The sequence below is a fragment of the Somniosus microcephalus genome, chromosome 20 (genome assembly GCF_052327205.1).
Source record: "Somniosus microcephalus isolate GS21.2 chromosome 20, FLI_Smic_1.0, whole genome shotgun sequence".
Classification (NCBI taxonomy): Eukaryota; Metazoa; Chordata; class Chondrichthyes; order Squaliformes; family Somniosidae; genus Somniosus; species Somniosus microcephalus.
The window spans coordinates 8,474,878-8,498,878 of NC_141006.1; the positions used below are offsets into that span (position 1 = coordinate 8,474,878).

The window sequence follows — 24,001 nt, forward strand, 5'->3', positions numbered from 1 at the left end:
TGTCAGTGTTTACACAGGATCCACAGGAGTGTGTTAGTGTTTACACAGGATCCACAGGAGTGTGTTATTGATTACACAGGATCCACAGGAGTGTGTTAGTGTTTACACAGGATCCACAGGAGTGTGTTAGTGTTTACACAGGATCCACAGGAGTGTGTTAGTGTTTACACAGGATCCACAGGAGTGTGTTAGTGTTTACACAGGATCCACAGGAGTGTGTTAGCGTTTACAGAGGTTCCAGAGGAGTGTGTCAGTGTTTACACAGGATCCACAGGAGTGTGTTAGTGTTTACACAGGATCCACAGGAGTGTGTTAGTGTTTACACAGGATCCACAGGAGTGTGTTAGTGTTTACACAGGATCCACAGGAGTGTGTCAGTGTTTACACAGGATCCACAGGAGTGTGTCAGTGTTTACACAGGATCCACAGGGGTGTGTTAGTGTTTACACAGGATCCACAGGAGTGTGTTAGTGTTTACACAGGATCCACAGGTGTGTGTCAATGTTTACACAGGATCCACAGGAGTGTGTTAGTGTTTACAGAGGATCCACAGGAGTGTGTTAGTATTTACACAGGATCCACAGGAGTGTGTCAGTGTTTACACAGGATCCACAGGAGAGTGTGTTTACACAGGATCCACAGGAGAGTGTTAGTGTTTACGCAGGATCCACAGGAGTGTGTTAGTGTTTACACAGGATCCACAGGAGTGTGTCAGTGTTTACACAGGATCCACAGGAGTGTGTCAGTGTTTACACAGGATCCACAGGAGTGTATCAGTGTTTACACAGGATCCACAGGAGTGTGTTTGTGTTTACACAGGATTCACTGGAGTGTGTTAGTGTTTACACAGCATCCTCAGGAGTGTGTTAGTGTTTACACAGGATCCACAGGAGTGTGTTAGTGTTTACACAGGATCCACGGGAGTGTGTTAGTGTTTAGACAGGATCCACAGGAGTGTGTCAGTGTTTACACAGGATCCACAGGAGTGTGTTTGTGTTTACACAGGATCCACAGGAGTGTGTTATTGATTACACAGGATCCACAGGAGTGTGTTAGTGTTTACACAGGATCCACAGAAGTGTGTTAGTGTTTACACAGGATCCACAGGAGTGTGTTAGTGTTTACACAGGATCCACAGGAGTGTGTTAGTGTTTACACAGGATCCACAGGAGTGTGTCAGTGTTCACAGAGGCTCCACAGGAGTGTGTTAGTGTTTACACAGGATCCACAGGAGTGTGTTAGTGTTTACACAGGATCCACAGGAGTGTGTTAGTGTTTACACAGGATCCACAGGAGTGTGTTAGTGTTTACACAGGATCCACAGGAGTGTGTTAGTGTTTACACAGGATCCACAGGAGTGTGTTAGTGTGTTCACAGGATCCACAGGAGTGTGTTACTGTTTACACAGGATCCACAGGAGTGTGTTACTGTTTACACAGGATCCACAGGGGTGTGTTAGTGTTTACACAGGATCCACAGGAGTGTGTTAGTGTTTACACAGGATCCACAGGAGTATGTTAGTGTTTACACAGGATCCACAGGAGTATGTTAGTGTTTACACAGGATCCACAGGAGTGTGTTAGTGTTTACAGTGGATCCACAGGAGTGTGTTAGTGTTTACACAGGATCCACAGGAGTGTGTTAGTGTTTACAGAGGATCCACAGGAGTGTGTCGGTGTTTACACAGGATCCACAGGAGTGTGTTCGTGTTTACACAGGATCCACAGGAGTGTGTCGGTGTTTACACAGGATCCACAGGAGTGTGTTAGTGTTTACAGAGGATCCACAGGAGTGTGTCGGTGTTTACACAGGATCCACAGGAGTGTGTTAGTATTTACACAGGATCCACAGGAGTGTGTCAGTGTTTACACAGGATCCACAGGAGTGTGTCAGTGTTTACACAGAATCCACAGGATTGTGTTATTGTTTACATAGGATCCACAGGAGTGTGTTAGTGTTTGCACAGGATCCACAGGTGTGTGTCAGTGTTTACACAGGATCCACAGGAGTGTGTTAGTGTTTACACAGGATCCACAGGTGTGTGTTAGTGTTTGCACAGGATCCACAGGAGTGTGTTAGTGTTTACACAGGATCCACAAGTGTGTGTCAGTGTTTACACAGGATCCACAGGAGTGTGTCAGTGTTTACACAGGATCCACAAGTGTATGTTAGTTTTTACACAGGTTCCACAGGACTGTGTTAGTGTTTGCAGAGGATCCACAGGAGTCTGGTAGTGTTTACAGAGGAACCATATGTGTGAGGAATGGAACTTGGTGATCCCAACTGCAGGAAGGCAAACTGAGGCAGAGGTTAGGTTGCAAAAACAAAGATAGACTTTACTTGAAATAAACAAAATAACAACATCACAGATACAGCCTAGCAGGCCAGCAAGAGGATCACAAGGCAGTGAAACTCAAGCCTGAGCAATGAACATAAACTAAGCACCTCTTAAATAGCAGGCATATAACCATGCACAGGTGAGTACAATTAAGAATAAAGAAGGACACAATTAAGAGTTTATGGTGCCCTCTGGTGGCGAGGCGAGGCAGAACCTGGGTCATTCCTGACAGGACCCCCCGCACTAGGAACGGCCCCTGACGTTCCCCCAGAAGGTCCATGGTGACGACGAAAAAAGTTTTGCACTAAGTCGCAATCCAGGATGTTCCGGTCCAGGACCCAGGAGTGTTCCTCCGGACAATATCCCTCCCAGTCCACCAGGAAATGGAGGCCCCCACGAACCCGGCGATAGTCCATCAGGCGACGGACCATGTAGGCAGGCTGGCCTTCGATGATGCGGGGAGCAGGAGGAGGCCTCCTGGCGGGCGCCAGGGAACTGATGGCCACTGGCCGGAGCCGGGAGATGTGGAAGGTAGGATGAATCCGCATGGAGCGGGGCAGCTGGAGATCGTAGGACACCAGGTTGACCTTCCTCAACACCATGAAGGGGCCGATGAAACGGGGCGCCAGCTTGCGGACTCCACTCACAGCGGGAGATCCTGCGTAGAAAGCCAGACCCTCTGACCAGGTAGTTGGCCTGGATCTGTCGCTGCCGAGAAGCTCGTTGTAAGGCCAGCCGGGCTCTCCTCCAGGTCCGTCGACAGCGCTGGACAAACTTCTCCATGGAGGGAACCCCCACCTCGAGCTCCTGCTCCTGGAACAGTGGAGGCTGAAACCCAAACTGGCACTCGAATGGCAACATTCCTGTGGGGGAGCAGCACAAGGTGTTGTGCGTGTACTCAGCCCAGATGATGTGACGACTCCAGGTCGCAGGGTTAGCGGACACGAGACACCTCAGGGTCGTCTCTAGGTCTTGGTTGATCCGTTCTGTTTGACCGTTAGACTGAGCGTGGAAACCCGAGGAAAGGCTGACAGTAGCTCCAATGACTTATAGAAAGCTCTCCAAAACCGGGAGGCGAATTGTGGACCACGGTCAGAGATGATGTCAAGAGGCAAACTGAACAACCTGAAAACATGCTGGACCATGAGCTCGGCTGTCTCTTGGGCTGAGGGAAGCTTGTGCAAGGGCAGAAAGCGACAGGCTTTGGAGAAGCAATCTACGACGACCAGAATGACGGTGTTGCCTTGAGATGGTGGAAGGCCTGTGATGAAATCCACAGCGAGGTGTGACCAGGGGCGGGTGGGAATGGGGGAGAGGATGCAGCAAACCCTGGGGGCGAGATCATGGGTTCTTGTTTCGTGCACAAATAGCACAAGCTGCCACGAATGCCTTTACGTCCCTCTCCATGGTGGGCCACCAGAACCTTCTGCGAAGAAACTCCAGCATCCTGGATGTGCCTGGATGACCGGTGAGTCGCGACGAATGCCCCCACTGCAGGACTTGTGAGCGTGCTGTGTTGGGAGCAAAAAGGCAACCTGGTGGGCCGTTGCCAGGGTCTGCCTCCCTCTGTTGCGCCTCTCTGACCAGCGTCTCGATCCCCCAGTGAACCGGTGCTACAATTCGAGAAGTTGGAAGAATAGGTTCTGGTTCTGGCTCGGGTGGATCAAGCTGCCTGGAGAGAGCATCAGGCTTGAGATTCTTGGATCCTGGACGATATGACAGGACAAAGTCGAAACGATTGAAAAACAGTGCCCAGCGAGCTTGACGAGAGTTAAGCCGTTTGGCCTCCTGGATATAGGCCAGATTCTGATGGTCTGTCCAGACAATGAACGGGTGTTTAGACCCCTCCAACCAATGTCTCCACTCCTCCAGTGCCAACTTAACTGCTAGTAGTTCCCGGTTTCCAATATCATAGTTTCGTTCTGCAGGAGTGAGTCGGTGAGAAAAGGCGGCGCAAGGGTGCAGTTTGTTGTCGTTAGACCGCTGGGACAAAACGGCACCCACTCCAATATCAGAGGCATCCACCTCGACAATGAAGGGGAGTGAGGGATCCGGAATCACGAGGACAGGAGCAGACGTGAAGCGCCGCTTGAGATCCTCGAAAGCCTGCGCAGCCTCAGCGGACCAACTGAACTGGGTGGAAGCTGTTTTGGTGAGGGCGTTGAGAGGGGCAGCAATGGTGCCAAAGTTCCTGATGAATCTCCGATAGACATTAGCAAACCCCAAGAAGCGTTGCACCTGTTTGAGAGAGGTGGGTGGTGGCCAATCTCGGACAGCTTGGGTCTTGCCAGGATCCATTTGGATGTTGCCGCTGGAGATGAAGCAGCCCAGGAATGAAACCGTGGAAACGTGAAACTCACACTTCTCAGCCTTGACAAACAAGAGGTTATTAAGCAGACGTTGCAGGACTTGCCTTACATGCTGGACATGATCGTGAAGAGTTTTGGAGAAAATAAGAATGTCGTCCAGGTAGACAAAGACAAAGCGATTCAGCATGTCTCGGAGGACGTCGTTGATGAGCGCCTGGAACACAGCAGGGGCGTTGGCCAATCCAAAAGGCATGACCAGGTTCTCCTAGTGCCCGGTAGGTGTGTTGAATGCCGTCTTCCACTCGTCCCCTTCGCGGACGCGGATGAGGTTGTAGGCGTTGCAGAGATCCAATTTTGTGAAGACTGTGGCTCCCTGCAGTAGCTCGAAGGCCGTCGACATGAGCGGAAGAGGATAACAGTTTTTTATAGTAATCTTGTTAAGGCCACGGTAGTCGATGTAGGGGCGGAGACCTCCATCTTTCTTACTCACGAAGAAAAAACCGGCACCAACAGGAGAGGTGGACGGATGGATGAAGCCAGCGGCGAGGGCGTCACGGATGTAATCCTCCATGGCGGCGGTCTCTGGAGCAGAAAGGGAGAAGATCCTACCCCTAGGTGGGCATGTCCCAGGCAGGAAGTCAATGGCACAGTCATATGGCCTATGAGGGGGAAGTGATGTGGCTCGAACCTTACTGAAGACCTCTTTTAAATCCTCATACTCGGGAGGCACTCGGGACAATTCAGAGTGCGATGGGGGCTCCTGGGGCTGGGAAGGAGACTTGGAGCGTATGTCAGGCGGAGCCCCATTCCGTAAGCCGGCCGGCGGCCCAATCCATGCGTGGATTATAGCAGGCCAACCAAGGGTAACCCAGAACTAATGGAAACTCGGGGAGAGTGGATAAGGGAGAATTGGATGGTCTCGAAATGTTGTCCTTCCACGCCCAAACACAGGGGGCAGTAAGATGGTGAATAGTTCCGGAGCCCAGGGGTCTTCCATCCAGGGCGATAACAGTGAGGGGGTGAACTGGATGGGTCAGGGGAATCTTGAGCTGTTTAGCTAAACCCAGATCCATGAAGTTACCATCGGACCCAGAATCCACCAGGGCCTTAAGATCATGTTGTTGATTGCCCCAGAAAAGGGAGGATGCCAGCAGGACCCTAGAAACAGTGGGACCGGGAGGGATGGCTACGCTCATCTCAGGTCCCTCCGTCCTGGATGAGCCCTGGCTTTTCCCACCAACTTTGGGCAAGAAGAGCGAAAGTGGCCCGGTTCCCCACAATAGAGGCAAGATCCCTCTCTCATTCGGCGATCACGTTCAGGCTGCGAGAGACGAGTTACTCCCAACTGCATGGGCTCCTCTGGATCAGTCAAAGATGGACTCGGGATGGCTCGGAGGTTCTCGGATGGCTTCGAAGCAGGGAAGGCTCTTGTCTCCGGAAGTGGGGTGAAAAAGGAGCGGCGTTCTCTTCGCCTCTCACGGAGACGATTATCCACTCGAATGGAGATATCAAAGAGAGACTCCAAATCACTCACCGGATCTCTGGAAGCCAGTTCGTCCTTGATTTCATTCATGAGACCATGGCGAAAAGTGGCAATGAGCGCCTCCGAATTCCATTGGCTCTCTGCCGCGAGAGTGCGAAACTCAATGGCGAAGTCCGCAACGCTACGAGCCCCCTGGCAAAGCCGAAGCAGTTTGTTAGATGCCTCTCTCCCACTGACAGGATGATCAAAGACCCTTCTCATTTCCTCAGAGAAAAGTTGGTAGTTTGAACATGCCGGAGTTTGCTGTTCCCAGACGGCCGTAGCCCAGGTAAGTGCTTTGCCGGTGAGTAGCGAAATGATGTAGGCTACTCGGGAACGGTCACGGGGAAATAATGAACCTTGCAGTTGGAAAGCCAGGGAACACTGGGTTAGAAAGCCTCGACATCCTCCCGGGTTACCGTCGTAGCGCTCGGCTGCAGGTAATCGGGGTTCTTTCAGAGGGGGAGGCGAAACCGGAGGAGCAGGTAACGGTGCTGGAGTAGCTTGGGTCGCCTGACTCTGGCTCTGATGGAAAGCAATGACGAGGGCCTCCAGCTGTTTCTGGCTTCGGGAGAATGACGTGGCGAGGCACCGCAGTTCGTCCAAGTCCAGTTGTAGATGTTCAAAGACTTGTCGTAGCCATTGGTCCTTCTCTGCTGGGTCCATGTTTGGCTCAGTCTTGCTGTGAGGAATGGAACTTGGTGAACCCAACTGCAGGAAGGCAAACTGAGGCAGAGGTTAGGATGCAAAAACAATGATAGACTTTACTTGAAATAAATAAAATAACAACAGCACAGATACAGGCTAGCAGGCCAGCAAGAGGATCACAAGGCAGTGAAACTCAAGACTGAGCAATGTACATAAACTAAGCACCACTTAAATAGTAGGCATATAACCATGCACAGGTGAGTACAGTTAGGAATAAAGAAGGAACCAATTAAGAGTTCATGGTGCCCTCTGGTGGCGAGGCGAGGCAGAACATGGGTCATTCCTGACAATATGTGTGTGTTAGTGTTTACACAGGATCCACAGGAGTGTGTTAGTGTTTACACAGGATCCACAGGAGTGTGTTAGTGTTTACACAGGATCCACAGGAGTGTGTCAGTGTTTACAGAGGATCCACAGGAGTGTGTTAGTGTTTACACAGGATCCACAGGAGTGTGTTAGTGTTTACACAGGATCCACAGGAGTGTGTTAGTGTTTACACAGGATCCACAGGAGTGTGTTAGTGTTTACACAGGATCCACAGGAGTGTGTTAGTGTTTACACAGGATCCACAGGAGTGTGTTAGTGTTTACACAGGATCCACAGGAGTGTGTCAGTGTTTACACAGGATCCACAGGAGTGTGTTAGTGTTTACACAGGATCCACAGGAGTGTGTTAGTGTTTACACAGGATCCACAGGAGTGTGTCAGTGTTTACAGAGGATCCACAGGAGTGTGTTAGTGTTTACACAGGATCCACAGGAGTGTGTTAGTGTTTACACAGGATCCACAGGAGTGTGTTAGTGTTTACACAGGATCCACAGGAGTGTGTCAGTGTTTACAGAGGATCCACAGGAGTGTGTTAGTGTTTACACAGGATCCACAGGAGTGTGTCAGTGTTTACAGAGGATCCACAGGAGTGTGTCAGTGTTTACACAGGATCCACAGGAGTGTGTTAGTGTTTACACAGGATCCACAGGAGTGTGTCAGTGTTTACAGAGGATCCACAGGAGTGTGTTAGTGTTTACACAGGATCCACAGGAGTGTGTCAGTGTTTACACAGGATCCACAGGAGTGTATCAGTGTTTACACAGGATCTACAGGAGTGTGTTAGTGTTTACACAGGATCCACAGGAGTGTGTTAGTGTTTACAGAGGATCCACAGGAGTGTGTTAGTGTTTACACAGGATCCACAGGAGTGTGTCAGTGTTTACACAGGATCCACAGGAGTGTGTTAGTGTTTACACAGGATCCACAGGAGTGTGTTAGTGTTTACACAGGATCCACAGGAGTATGTTAGTGTTTACACAGGATCCACAGGAGTGTGTCAGTGTTTACACAGGATCTACAGGAGTGTGTTAGTGTTTACACAGGATCCACAGGAGTGTGTCAGTGTTTACACAGGATCCACAGGAGCGTGTTAATGTTTACACAGGATCCACAGGAGTGTGTTAGTGTTTACACAGGATCCACAGGAGTGTGTTATTGTTTACACAGGATCCACAGGAGTGTGTTAGTGTTTACAGAGGCTCCACAGGAGTGCGTTAGTGTTTACACAGGATCCACAGGAGTGTGTTAGTGTTTACAGAGGATCCACACGAGTGTGTTAGTGTTTACAGAGAATCCACAGGAGTGTGTTAGTGTTTACACAGGATCCACAGGAGTGTGTTAATGTTTACACAGGATCCACAGGAGTGTGTCAGTGTTTACACAGGATCCACAGGAGTGTGTTAGTGTTTACACAGGATCCACAGGAGTGTGTCAGTGTTTACACAGGATCCACAGGAGTGTGTCAGTGTTTACACAGGATCCACAGGAGTGTGTCAGTGTTTACACAGGATCGACAGGAGTGTGTCAGTGTTTACAGAGGATCCACAGGAGTGTGTCAGTGTTTACAGAGGATCCACAGGAGTGTGTCAGTGTTTACAGAGGATCCACAGGAGTGTGTCAGTGTTTACACAGGATCCACAGGAGTGTGTTAGTGTTTACAGAGGATCCACAGGAGTGTGTTAGTGTTTACACAGGATCCACAGGAGTGTGTCAGTGTTTACACAGGATCCACAGGAGTGTGTTAGTGTTTACACAGGATCCACAGGAGTGTGTCAGTGTTTACACAGGATCCACAGGAGTGTGTTAGTGTTTACACAGGATCCACAGGAGTGTGTCAGTGTTTACACAGGATCCACAGGAGTGTGTTAGTGTTTACACAGGATCCACAGGAGTGTGTCAGTGTTTACACAGGATCCACAGGAGTGTGTCAGTGTTTACACAGGATCCACAGGAGTGTGTTAGTGTTTACACAGGATCCACAGGAGTGTGTTAGTGTTTACAGAGGATCCACAGGAGTGTGTTAGTGTTTACACAGGATCCACAGGAGTGTGTTAGTGTTTACACAGGATCCACAGGAGTGTGTTCATGTTTACAGTGGATCCACAGGAGTGTGTTAGTGTTTACGCTCAATTAGAAAAACACCCGATTATTCCTTTACTAATTCTGAAGTTGAAATGCAGTTTGCAGCAAGTATCTTATTTTGATGTGCAGGATTGTCACACAATCTGTACATTCAGGGACTGGAGGCCCTTCCTGTTGTGTGGGCTTCCTGTGGGAGTTCAGAGAGACACCAACGGTTGCTCCCTGCACTGTGAGAAAACCAGGAACGCCGAAATGCTGCCTGACGCTACCTCACTGCTGCCCCGCTGTGATACCGGACTGAATTCCTCGCACTGCAGAAAAGTCTAAGAGCTGCCCGATGATTGCACGCGTTTACAGTTGATCTCTGCACAGTAACCGAAGCAAGTCTGGCTCGCACCCGCCTCACCCTGGCTCTCACCCTAACCATCGCACCCACCTCACCCTGCCCCTTGCCCCCGCCTCACCCTGACTCTCACCCTGCCCCTTGCCCCTGCCTCACCCTGACTCTCACCCTGCCCCTCGCACCCGCCTCACCCTGACTCTCACCCTGCCCCTCGCACCCGCCTCACCCTGACTCTCACCCTACCCCTCGCACCCGCCTCACCCTGACCCTCACCCTGCCCCTCGCACCCGCCTCACCCTGACTCTCACCCTGCCCCTCGCACCCGCCTCACCCTGACTCTCACCCTGCCCCTCGCACCCGCCTCAACCTGACTCTCACCCTGACCCTCGCACCCGCCTCATCCTGACCCTCACCCTGCCCCTCGCATCCGCCTCACCCTGACCCTCACCCTGACCCTCGCACCCGCCTCACCCTGACTCTCACCCTGCCCCTCGCACCCGCCTCACCCTGACTCTCACCCTGACCGTCGCACCCGCCTCACCCTGACTCTCACCCTGCCCCTCGCACCCGCCTCACCCTGACTCTCACCCTGCCCCTCGCACCCGCCTCACCCTGACTCTCAACCTGACCGTTGCACCCACCTCACCCTGACCCTCACCCTGCCCCTCACACCCGCCTCACCCTGACTCTCACCCTGACCGTCACACCCGCCTCACCCTGACTCTCACCCTGCCCCTCGCACCCGCCTCACCCTGATCCTCACCCTGACCGTCGCACCCGCCTCACCCTGACCCTCGCCCTGACCCTCGCACCCGCCTCACCCTGACTCTCACCCTGCCCCTCGCACCCGCCTCACCCTGACTCTCACCCTGCCCCTCGCACCCGCCTCACCCTGACTCTCACCCTGACCCTCGCACCCGCCTCACCCTGATCCTCACCCTGCCCCTCGCACCCGCCTCACCCTGATCCTCACCCTGACCGTTGCACCCGCCTCACCCTGACCCTCGCACCCGCCTCACCCTGGCTCTCACCCTGCCCCTCGCACCCGCCTCACCCTGACTCTCACCCTGACCATCGCACCCGCCTCACCCTGACTCTCACCCCGCCCCTCGCACCCGCCTCACCCTGACTCTCACCCTGCCCCTCGCACCCGCCTCACCCTGACTCTCAACCTGACCGTTGCACCCGCCTCACCCTGACCCTCACCCTGCCCCTCACACCCGCCTCACCCTGACTCTCACCCTGACCGTCGCACCCGCCTCACCCTGACTCTCACCCTGCCCCTCGCACCCGCCTCACCCTGATCCTCACCCTGACCGTCGCACCCGCCTCACCCTGACCCTCGCCCTGACCCTCGCACCCGCCTCACCCTGACTCTCACCCTGCCCCTCGCACCCGCCTCACCCTGACTCTCACCCTGCCCCTCGCACCCGCCTCACCCTGACTCTCACCCTGACCCTCGCACCCGCCTCACCCTGATCCTCACCCTGCCCCTCGCACCCGCCTCACCCTGATCCTCACCCTGACCGTTGCACCCGCCTCACCCTGACCCTCGCACCCGCCTCACTCTGGCTCTCACCCTGCCCCTCGCACCCGCCTCACCCTGACTCTCACCCTGACCCTCGCACCCGCCTCACCCTGACTCTCACCCTGCCCCTCGCACCCGCCTCACCCTGAACCTCACCCTGACCGTCGCACCCGCCTCACCCTGATCCTCGCCCTGACCCTCGCACCCGCCTCACCCTGACCCTCGCCCTGCCCCTCGCCCTGCCCCTCGCACCCGCCTCACCCTGACCCTCGCCCTGACCCTCGCCCTGACCCTCGCACCCGCCTCACCCTGACCCTCGCCCTGCCCCTTGCCCAGACCCTCGCACCCGCCTCACCCTGACCCTCGCCCTGACCCTCGCACCCGCCTCACCCTGACTCTCACCCTCCCCCTCACCCCCGGCCTCGCACTGATTCTCACCCAAACTCTCGTCCTGACCCTCACCAGTGCCCTTGCCCTGATCCCCGCCCTGACCCTCTCCCCTGCCTGCAGATCATGGTACTTACAGATGGGCACATCGTCACATATGCTGCACAGTCCCGTGCTCCATAACTCGGAGCCTATCAGTGGATGACGTTCAGTGCTAGGCTGTTGAGTGATGATGTTGGCCATGTTCACAACTGCTGATACCCAGAGGTACTCGTGGGAAAGAGCCGAGAGGGTCCTGAGCGGGCTGCAACATCAACATGAATGGTTACACTGGGCAAACAGCACCGATGGGAACAAAGCTCTTAACACCATAATAACACAGTTCATTTCAACCTGTAAACAGACAGGAGGAACATTCGCAGGTTCTCAGTTTCTTTTGTTTGGCAGGACAAGATGAACAATACAACAAAAGTGTTAATGAACAAGTCAGAGAGCAATACATTTTGACGTGAAACAAAGAATGAAAGGGGGAAGAATGTTTTGCCACGGGTCGAGTAGTCAGCCCATGCAGTGGGCTGGTGCAGGGTGGCTCCTGATTGGTGTGCAGGCTGGTCCAATGGCATGGCACGTCAAAGGAAATACCCTGGGCTCCGCCTTCATCAGTGACATCATCACAGAGGCCAGAACCACAAGTTTAGCCTTGCGCTAATTCTCCAGCTTTTCTAACTATACCACCCATTCCTGGACTATGAGTAATGTTGGACCTTGGACTGTGGGGAGAGAGCGGGGCAGTGGGATTAGTTTGGGATTGATACAGGGCTATGGGGAGAGAGCGGGGCAGTGGGATTAGTTTGGGATTGATACAGGGCTATGGGGAGAGAGCGGGGCAGTGGGATTAGTTTGGGATTGATACAGGACTGTGGGGAGAGAGCGGGGCAGTGGAATTAGTTTGGGATTGATACAGGGCTATGGGGAGACAGCGGGGCAGTGGGATTAGTTTGGGATTGAGACAGGGCTATGGGGAGAGAGCAGGGCAGAATGATTAGTTTGGGATTGATACAGGACTGTGGGGAGAGAGCGGGGCAGTGGGATTAGTTTGGGATTGATACAGGGCTATGGGGAGAGAGCGGGGCAGTGGGATTAGTTTGGGATTGATACAGGGCTATGGGGAGAGAGCGGGGCAGTGGGATTACTTTGGGGTTGATACAGCACTGTGGGGAGAGAGCGGGGCAGTGGGATTAGTTTGGGATTGATACAGGGCTATGGGAAGAGCGGGGCAGCGGGATTAGTTTGGGACTGATACAGGGCTATGGGGAGAGAGTGGGACAGTGGGATTAGTTTGGGATTAATACAGGACTGTGGGGAGAGAGCGGGGCAGTGGGATTTGTTTGGGATTGATACAGGACTATGGGGAGAGAGCGGGGCAGTGGGATTAGTTTGGGATTGATACAGGGCTATGGGGAGAGAGTGGGCAATGGGATTATTTTGGGATTGATACAGGGCTATGGGGAGAGAGCGGTTGAGTGGGATTAGTTTGGGATTGATACAGGGCTATGGGGTGAGAGTGGGCAGTGGGATTAGTTTGGGATTGATATAGGGCTATGGGGAGAGAGCGGGGCAGTGGGATTAGTTTGGGATTGATACAGGGCTATGGGGAGAGAGCAGGGCAGTGGGATTAGTTTGGGATTGATACAGGACTATGGGGAGAGAGCGGGACAGTGAGTTTAGTTTGGGATTGATACAGGGCTATGGGGAGAGAGTGGGGCAGTGGGATTAGATTAGGATTGATACAGGGCTATGGGAAGTGAGCGGGACAGTGGGATTAGTTTAGGATTGATACAGGACTATGGGGAGACAGCGGGGCAGTGGGATTATTTTGGGATTGATACAGGGCTTTGGGGAGAGAGTGGGTCAGTGAGATTAGTTTGGGATTGATACAGGGCTATGGGGAGAGAGCAGGGCAGTGAGATTAGTTTGGGATTGATACAGGGCTATAGGGAAAGTTTGGGGCAGTGAGATTAGTTTAGGATTGATACAGGGCCATGGGGAGAGAGCGGGGCAGTGGGATTAGTTTAGGATTGATATAGGGCTATGGGGAGAGAGTGGGTCAGTGGGATTAGTTTCAGACTGATACAGGGCTATGTGGAGTGAATGGGGCAGTGGGATTAGTTTGGGATTGATACAGGGCTATGGGGAGAGAGTGCGGCAGTGGGATTAGTTTGGGATTGATACAGGGCTATGTGGAGAGAGCGGGGCAGCGGGATTAGTTTGGGAATGATACAGGACTATGGGGAGAGAGCGGGGCAGTGGGATTGGTTTCGGATTGATACAGGGCTATGGGGAGAGAGCGGGGCAGTGGGATTAGTTTGGGATTGATACAGGGCTATGGGGAGAGAGCGGGGCAATGGGATTAGTTTGGGATTGATACAGGGCTATGGGGAGAGAGCGGGGCAGTGGGATTAGTTTGGGATTGATACAGGACTGTGGGGAGAGAGCGGGGCAGCGGGATTGGTTTGGGATTGATACAGGGCTATGGGGAGAGAGCGAGGCAGTGGGATTAGTTTGGGATTGATACAGGGCTATGGGGAGAGAGCAGGGCAGTGGGATTAGTTTGGGGTTGATACAGGACTGTGGGGAGAGAGCGGGGCAGTGGGATTAGTTTGGGATTGATACAGGGCTATGGGAAGAGCGGGGCAGTGGGATTAGTTTGGGATTGATACAGGGCTATGGGGAGAGAGCGGGGCAGTGGGATTAGTTTGGGATTGATACAGGGCTATTGGGAGACAGCAGGGCAGTGGGATTAGTTTGGGATTGATACAGGACTATGGGGAGAGAGCGGGACAGTGAGTTTAATTTGGGATTGATACAGGGCTATGGGGAGAGAGTGGGGCAGTGGGATTAGTTTAGGATTGATACAGGGCGATGGGAAGTGAGCGGGACAGTGGGATTAGTTTAGGATTGATACAGGACTATGGGGAGACAGCGGGGCAGTGGGATTAGTTTGGGATTGATACAGGGCTTTGGGGAGAGAGTGGGTCAGTGAGATTAGTTTGGGATTGATACAGGGCTATGGGGAGAGAGCAGGGCAGTGAGATTAGTTTGGGATTGATACAGGGCTATAGGGAAAGTTTGGGGCAGTGAGATTACTTTAGGATTGATACAGGGCCATGGGGAGAGAGCGGGGCAGTGGGATTAGTTTAGGGTTGATATAGGGCTATGGGGAGAGAGTGTGTCAGTGGGATTATTTTCGGACTGATACAGGGCTATGTGGAGTGAGTGGGGCAGTGGGATTAGTTAGGGATTGATACAGGGCTATGGGGAGAGAGCGGGGCAGTGGGATTAGTTTGGGATTGATACAGGGCTATGGGGAGAGAGAGGGGCAGTGGGATTAGTTTGGGATTGATACAGGGCTATGTGGAGAGAGCGGGGCAGTGGGATTAGTTTGGGATTGATACAGGGCTATGGGGAGAGAGCGGGGCAGTGGGATTAGTTTGGGATTGATACAGGGCTATGGGGAGAGAGCGGGGCAGTGGGATTAGTTTGGGATTGATACAGGGCTATGGGGAGAGAGCGGGGCAGTGGGATTAGTTTGGGATTGATACAGGGCTATGGGGAGAGAGCGAGGCAGTGGGATTAGTTTGGGATTGATACAGGACTGTGGGGAGAGAGCGGGGCAATGGAATTAATTTGGGATTGATACAGGGCTATGGGGAGAGAGCGGGGCAGTGGGATTAGTTTGGGATTGATACAGGGCTATGGGGAGAGAGCAGGGCAGTGGGATTAGTTTGGGGTTGATACAGGACTGTGGGGAGAGAGCGGGGCAGTGGGATTAGTTTGGGATTGATACAGGGCTATGGGAAGAGCGGGGCAGTGGGATTAGTTTGGGATTGATACAGGGCTATGGGGAGAGAGCGGGACAGTGGGATTAGTTTGGGATTGATACAGGACTGTGGGGAGAGAGCGGTGCAGTGGAATTAGTTTGGGATTGATACAGGGCTATGGGGAGAGAGCGGGGCAGTGGGATTAGTTTGGGATTGATACAGGACTGTGGGAAGACAGCGGGGCAGTGGCATTTGTTTGGGATTGATACAGGGCTATGGGGAGAGAGTGGGCAGTGGGATTAGTTTGGGATTGATACAGGGCTATGGGGAGAGAGCGGGGCAGTGGGATTACTTTGGGATTGATACAGGGCTATTGGGAGACAGCAGGGCAGTGGGATTAGTTTGGGATTGATACAGGGCTATTGGGAGACAGCAGGGCAGTGGGATTAGTTTGGGATTGATACAGGACTGTGGGAAGACAGCGGGGCAGTGGCATTTGTTTGGGATTGATACAGGGCTATGGGGAGAGAGTGGGCAGTGGGATTAGTTTGGGATTGATACAGGGCTATGGGGAGAGAGCGGGGCAGTGGGATTACTTTGGGATTGATACAGGGCTATTGGGAGACAGCAGGGCAGTGGGATTAGTTTGGGATTGATACAGGACTGTGGGGAGAGAGCGGGACAGTGGGATTAGTTTAGGATTGATACAGGGCTATGGGAAGTGAGCGGGACAGTGGGATTAGTTTAGGATTGATACAGGACTATGGGGAGACAGCGGGGCAGTGGGATTAGTTTGGGATTGATACAGGGCTTTGGGGAGAGAGTGGGTCAGTGAGATTAGTTTGGGATTGATACAGGGCTATGGGGAGAGAGCAGGGCAGTGAGATTAGTTTGGGATTGATACAGGGCTATAGGGAAAGTTTGGGGCAGTGAGATTACTTTAGGATTGATACAGGGCCATGGGGAGAGAGCGGGGCAGTGGGATTAGTTTAGGGTTGATATAGGGCTATGGGGAGAGAGTGGGTCAGTGGGATTATTTTCGGACTGATACAGGGCTATGTGGAGTGAGTGGGGCAGTGGGATTAGTTAGGGATTGATACAGGGCTATGGGGAGAGAGCGGGGCAGTGGGATTAGTTTGGGATTGATACAGGGCTATGTGGAGAGAGCGGGGCAGTGGGATTAGTTTGGGATTGATACAGGGCTATGGGGAGAGAGCGGGGCAGTGGGATTAGTTTGGGATTGATACAGGGCTATGGGGAGAGAGCGGGGCAGCGGGATTAATTTCGGATTGATACAGGGCTATGGGGAGAGAGCGGGGCAGCGGGATTAATTTCGGATTGATACAGGGCTATGGGGAGAGAGCGGGGCAGCGGGATTAATTTGGGATTGATACAGGGCTATGGGGAGAGATTGGGGCAGTGGGATTAGTTTGGGATTGATACAGGGCTATGGGGAGAGATTGGGGCAGTGGGATTAATTTGGGATTGATACAGGGCTATGGGGAGAGAGCGGGGCAGCGGGATTAGATTAGGATTGATACAGGGCTATGGGAAGTGAGCGGGACAGTGGGATTAGTTTAGGATTAATACAGGACTATGGGGAGACAGCGGGGCAGTGGGATTAGTTTGGGATTGATACAGGGCTTTGGGGAGAGAGTGGGTCAGTGAGATTAGTTTGGGATTGATACAGGGCTATGGGGAGAGAGCAGGGCAGTGAGATTAGTTTGGGATTGATACAGGGCTATAGGGAAAGTTTGGGGCAGTGAGATTAGTTTAGGATTGATACAGGGCCATGGGGAGAGAGCGGGGCAGTGGGATTAGTTTAGGATTGATATCGGGCTATGGGGAGAGAGTGGGTCAGTGGGATTAGTTTCGGACTGATACAGGGCTATGTGGAGTGAGTGGGGCAGTGGGATTAGTTTGGGATTGATACAGGGCTATGGGGAGAGAGTGCGGCAGTGGGATTAGTTTGGGATTGATACAGGGCTATGTGGAGAGAGCGGGGCAGCGGGATTAGTTTGGGAATGATACAGGACTATGGGGAGAGAGCGGGGCAGTGGGATTGGTTTCGGATTGATACAGGGCTATGGGGAGAGAGCGGGGCAGTGGGATTAGTTTGGGATTGATACAGGGCTATGGGGAGAGAGCGGGGCAATGGGATTAGTTTGGGATTGATACAGGGCTATGGGGAGAGAGCGGGGCAGTGGGATTAGTTTGGGATTGATACAGGACTGTGGGGAGAGAGCGGGGCAGCGGGATTGGTTTGGGATTGATACAGGGCTATGGGGAGAGAGCGAGGCAGTGGGATTAGTTTGGGATTGATACAGGGCTATGGGGAGAGAGCAGGGCAGTGGGATTAGTTTGGGGTTGATACAGGACTGTGGGGAGAGAGCGGGGCAGTGGGATTAGTTTGGGATTGATACAGGGCTATGGGAAGAGCGGGGCAGTGGGATTAGTTTGGGATTGATACAGGGCTATGGGGAGAGAGCGGGACAGTGGGATTAGTTTGGGATTGATGCAGGACTGTGGGGAGAGAGCGGTGCAGTGGAATTAGTTTGGGATTGATACAGGGCTATGGGGAGAGAGCGGGGCAGTGGGATTAGTTTGGGATTGATACAGGGCTATGGGGAGAGCGGGGCAGTGGGATTAGTTTGGGATTGATACAAGTCTATAGGGAGAAAGCGGGGCAGTGGGATTAGTTTGGGATTGATACAGGACTGTGGGAAGACAGCGGGGCAGTGGCATTTGTTTGGGATTGATACAGGGCTATGGGGAGAGAGTGGGCAGTGGGATTAGTTTGGGATTGATACAGGGCTATGGGGAGAGAGCGGGGCAGTGGGATTAGTTTGGGATTGATACAGGGCTATTGGGAGACAGCAGGGCAGTGGGATTAGTTTGGGATTGATACAGGACTATGGGGAGAGAGCGGGACAGTGAGTTTAATTTGGGATTGATACAGGGCTATGGGGAGAGAGTGGGGTAGTGGGATTAGTTTAGGATTGATACAGGGCGATGGGAAGTGAGCGGGACAGTGGGATTAGTTTAGGATTGATACAGGACTATGGGGAGACAGCGGGGCAGTGGGATTAGTTTGGGATTGATACAGGGCTTTGGGGAGAGAGTGGGTCAGTGAGATTAGTTTGGGATTGATACAGGGCTATGGGGAGAGAGCAGGGCAGTGAGATTAGTTTGGGATTGATACAGGGCTATAGGGAAAGTTTGGGGCAGTGAGATTACTTTAGGATTGATACAGGGCCATGGGGAGAGAGCGGGGCAGTGGGATTAGTTTAGGGTTGATATAGGGCTATGGGGAGAGAGTGGGTCAGTGGGATTATTTTCGGACTGATACAGGGCTATGTGGAGAGAGGGGCAGTGGGATTAGTTTGGGATTGATACAGGGCTATGGGGAGAGAGCGGGGCAGTGGGATTAGTTTGGGATTGATACAGGGCTATGGGGAGAGAGCGAGGCAGTGGGATTAGTTTGGGATTGATACAGGACTGTGGGGAGAGAGCGGGGCAATGGAATTAATTTGGGATTGATACAGGGCTATGGGGAGAGAGCGGGGCAGTGGGATTAGTTTGGGATTGATACAGGGCTATGGGGAGAGTGCAGGGCAGTGGGATTAGTTTGGGGTTGATACAGGACTGTGGGGAGAGAGCGGGGCAGTGGGATTAGTTTGGGATTGATACAGGGCTATGGGAAGAGCGGGGCAGTGGGATTAGTTTGGGATTGATACAGGGCTATGGGGAGAGAGCGGGACAGTGGGATTAGTTTGGGATTGATACAGGACTGTGGGGAGAGAGCGGTGCAGTGGAATTAGTTTGGGATTGATACAGGGCTATGGGGAGAGAGCGGGGCAGTGGGATTAGTTTGGGATTGATACAAGTCTATAGGGAGAAAGCGGGGCAGTGGGATTAGTTTGGGATTGATACAGGACTGTGGGAAGACAGCGGGGCAGTGGCATTTGTTTGGGATTGATACAGGGCTATGGGGAGAGAGTGGGCAGTGGGATTAGTTTGGGATTGATACAGGGCTATGGGGAGAGAGCGGGGCAGTGGGATTAGTTTGGGATTGATACAGGGCTATTGGGAGACAGCAGGGCAGTGGGATTAGTTTGGGATTGATACAGGACTATGGGGAGAGAGCGGGACAGTGAGTTTAGTTTGGGATTGATACAGGGCTATGGGGAGAGAGTGGGGCAGTGGGATTAGTTTAGGATTGATACAGGGCTATGGGAAGTGAGCGGGACAGTGGGATTAGTTTAGGATTGATACAGGACTATGGGGAGACAGCGGGGCAGTGGGATTAGTTTGGGATTGATACAGGGCTTTGGGGAGAGAGTGGGTCAGTGAGATTAGTTTGGGATTGATACAGGGCTATGGGGAGAGAGCAGGGCAGTGAGATTAGTTTGGGATTGATACAGGGCTATAGGGAAAGTTTGGGGCAGTGAGATTACTTTAGGATTGATACAGGGCCATGGGGAGAGAGCGGGGCAGTGGGATTAGTTTAGGGTTGATATAGGGCTATAGGGAGAGAGTGGGTCAGTGGGATTATTTTCGGACTGATACAGGGCTATGTGGAGTGAGTGGGGCAGTGGGATTAGTTAGGGATTGATACAGGGCTATGGGGAGAGAGCGGGGCAGTGGGATTAGTTTGGGATTGATACAGGGCTATGTGGAGAGAGCGGGGCAGTGGGATTAGTTTGGGATTGATACAGGGCTATGGGGAGAGAGCGGGGCAGTGGGATTAGTTTGGGATTGATACAGGGCTATGGGGAGAGAGCGGGGCAGTGGGATTAGTTTGGGATTGATACAGGGCTATGGGGAGAGAGCGGGGCAGCGGGATTAATTTCGGATTGATACAGGGCTATGGGGAGAGAGCGGGGCAGCGGGATTAATTTCGGATTGATACAGGGCTATGGGGAGAGAGCGGGGCAGCGGGATTAATTTGGGATTGATACAGGGCTATGGGGAGAGATTGGGGCAGTGGGATTAGTTTGGGATTGATACAGGGCTATGGGGAGAGATTGGGGCAGTGGGATTAATTTGGGATTGATACAGGGCTATGGGGAGAGAGCGGGGCAGCGGGATTAATTTGGGATTGATACAGGGCTATGGGGAGAGATTGGGGCAGTGGGATTAGTTTGGGATTGATACAGGGCTATGGGGAGAGAGCGGGGCGGTGGGATTAATTTGGGATTGATACAGGGCTATGGGGAGAGAGCGGGGCAGTGGGATTAATTTGGGATTGATACAGGGCTATGGGGAGAGAGCGGGGCAGTGGGATTAGTTTCGGATTGCTCTCGCAAAGAGCTGCACAGACACAACGGTCTGAATGGCCTCCTACTGTGCTGGAAGCCTCTATGATTCTTTGCTTCTCTGTTTATATTTTTCAGTCCACAATTGAGGGGAGGGGGCACTTTCCCTCCTCCTTTCTCCATCCTATTTATTGAGTGGGGACAGTAGGTGAATAAAGCTGCTTACGCCATCAGTGAGCATACACGGCCATCACAGAGAAGGGCGGGGAATCGGCAGAAGGGCACAGGAGAGCAAAACAAAGAGGAAGAGGAAGAGGAGAAAAGTGAGAGATCCTAACAGAGAAAGTCAGTCAGCATGGCCTCAGTGTTTCGTTCCCCGCTGGTACTCTGTTCCACGATTCGATCACCCTCCTATTAAGTATCTAAATTGCATATTTTCCGTTGACACTCTTAACTTTAAACTGTTGCTGGCCCTCGTAATCTGTGTCCAACAGGAGACTATCTTAGGTCTATAGCCCTAAAAATCTTAAATCTCCCTGATCAAGTCAGCAATCACCCTCCTCTTCTCTAGGGTAGACTATCTTTACTCCATCCTCTAAGTTCAGGAACTAGCCCTGTTGTCCTTCTCTGGGGTCCTGCCAATAACTCGATGGCCATTCTGTAATACGGAGACCAAAACTGAACCCTGCTGATGCCACAAAGACAGGTAGAGCTGAAACCTCAGCTCCTGGACCCCTGTCACCGCCCAAGCTGTACAGCCCAACGCTGCAGCAACTGAGAGAATCGTTTTCTCTCTGGAGGAAGTCATTGAAATGGGGAAGGAGAAGAGAGGGAGAGAAAGCAGAACCCACAGACACCAGACCCCACAGACACCAGACCCCAGAGACACCAGACCCCACAGACACCAGACCCCACAGACACCAGACCCCACAGACACCAGGCCCCACAGACACCAGACCCCACAGACACCAGACCCCACAGACACCAGACCCCACAGACACCAGACCCCACAGACACCAGACCCCAGAGACACCAGACCCCACAGGCAGCAGACCCCACAGACACCAGACCCCACAGACACCAGACCCCACAGACAGCAGACCCCACAGACACCAGACCCCACAGACACCAGGCCCCACAGACACCAGACCCCACAGACAGCAGACCCCACAGACAGCAGACCCCACAGACACCAGACCCCACAGACACCAGGCCCCACAGACACCAGACCCCACAGACAGCAGACCCCACAGACACCAGACCCCACAGACACCAGACCCCACAGACACCAGACCCCACAGACACCAGACCCCACAGACACCAGACCCCACAGACACCAGACCCCACAGACAGCAGACCCCACAGACACCAGACCCCACAGACACCAGACCCCACAGACACCAGACCCCACAGACAGCAGACCCCACAGACACCAGACCCCACGGACACCAGACCCCACGGACACCAGACCCCACGGACACCAGACCCCACGGACACCAGACCCCACGGACAGCAGACCCCACGGACACCAGACCCCACAGACACCAGACCCCACGGACACCAGACCCCACGGACACCAGACCCCACGGACACCAGACCCCACAGACAGCAGACCCCACAGACAGCAGACCCCACAGACACCAGACCCCACAGACACCAGACCCCACAGACACCAGACCCCACAGACACTGAATTACAGTAAAAGGACCATTGTGAAATGCACTGCAATCAATTGGCAGATGACAGGATGCAAAATAAAACCGACCAGTGACTGAAATTCAACAAGGCTATTTAAACTTTTATAACTATTTTAATCACAGACCTCCCAAAATAGAAAGATGCAGTTATATAGCGCCTTTCACGACCTCAGGACACCCCAAAGAGCTTTACAGCCAATGAAGTACTTTTTGAAGTGTAGTCACTGTTGTAATGTAGGAATCGCGGCAGCCAATTGCACAGAGCAAGCTCCCACACACAGCAATGTGATAATCACCGGGTAATCTGTTTTAGTGATGTTGATTGAGGGATAAATATTGGCCAGGACACCGGGGAGAACTCCCCTGCTCTTCTTCAAAATAGTGCCCTGGGAATCTTTGACGTCCACCCGAGAGAGCAGACGGGGCCTCGGTTTAAGAACATCTCACCTGAAAGACGGCACCTCCGACAGTGCAGTGGGGTCCTCAGTAATGCACTGAAGCGTCAGTTTAGATTTTTATGCTCAAGTCTCTGGAGTGGGACTTGAACCCACAACCTTCTGCCTCAGAGGTGAGAGTGCTGCCCACTGAGCCACAGCTCACCAGATCGAAGCCCGCCTGAGAATCGGAATGGGCAGAGAATCGGTGGTACAGATCCCCACTCAATATTGGTCCCTCTCTGGCCTAATTTCTAGGCACAGTAGGGACACAAAAACAGGGCTGGGTTCAGCTGCGATGTGCTCCGTGGTCAAATAGCCTAGTGATAATCTTGAATTTGGGAACCAGATCACAGCAAAGGTTAGCATCCTGGCCTCTGAGTCAGAAGGTTGTGGGTTCAAGTCTCACTCCACAGATTTGAGCATAAAAGTCCAGGCTGACAGTCCAGTGCAGTGCTGAGGGAGTGCTGCACTGTCAGAGGTCCTGACTTTAAGATGAGATGTTAAACCGAGGCCCCGTCTGCTCTCTCAGGTGGGTGTAAAAGATCCCAGGGCACTATTTCGAAGAAGAGCAGGGGAGTTATCCCCGGTGTCCTGGCCAATATTTATCCCTCAATCAACATCACTAATACAGATTATCTGGTCATTATCACATTGCTGTTTGTGGGAGCTTGCTGTGCACAAATTGGCTCCCACATTTCCTACATTAGAACAGTGACTACACTGCAAAAAGTGTTTAATTGGCTGTAAAGCGCTTTAGGACTCCGGTGGTCAAGAAAAGCACCGTAGAGATGCAAGTCTTTGTTTTTCAGGTGAGGAGGGGAGATTTTCAAAAATAAGTAAACTGGGAGCTTACACATCAAACAACTGAAGCAACAGATCCTTAAAATGTAAAACAAAGTAAATCACTCACTTGTCAGAAGCAAGAATTATTTCTGTGAGCCAGAAGCTTGTGATCAGGTCATTTAAATATAGGAAAGTGGAAGTGAGAAGGAGAAGTTTTGCGACTGGGCATGTGCAGCGTAACACAACCCGAACCAATAGACTCGCTCACAAGTGCTACTGAGTGACTCCCAGGCTGTGATTGAGCAATATTTAGTCCCAGTGTCTGTTCTTACTGCTGAGTTATAGAGTGATAGGCAAAGGAAACAGAGCTCAGAGTGAGACTCGAAGTGGGACTCGGACTGAGACTCGGAGCGAGATGCAGAGTAAAACTCAGTGTAAGATAGAGTGTAAGGCTCACTAACA

At 52.7% G+C, this 24,001-nt stretch overlaps 1 protein-coding gene across 1 annotated transcript in view; it reads right to left on the reverse strand.

The window, feature by feature from the left end:
* Positions 1-23,769, reverse strand: part of LOC147103042 (cornifelin-like) — a 109,487-nt gene extending 85,718 nt beyond the window's left edge. Inside the window, exons 1-2 of the mRNA XM_085962315.1 lie at positions 23,667-23,769; positions 11,681-11,847 (exon numbers count right to left, since the gene is read on the reverse strand). Of these exons, the coding sequence (XP_085818441.1) occupies positions 11,681-11,786 (106 nt within the window). The 5' untranslated portion in view covers positions 11,787-11,847; positions 23,667-23,769. The remainder of the gene's footprint in view (positions 1-11,680; positions 11,848-23,666) is intronic.
* Between the last annotated feature and the right edge of the window lie 232 nt (positions 23,770-24,001).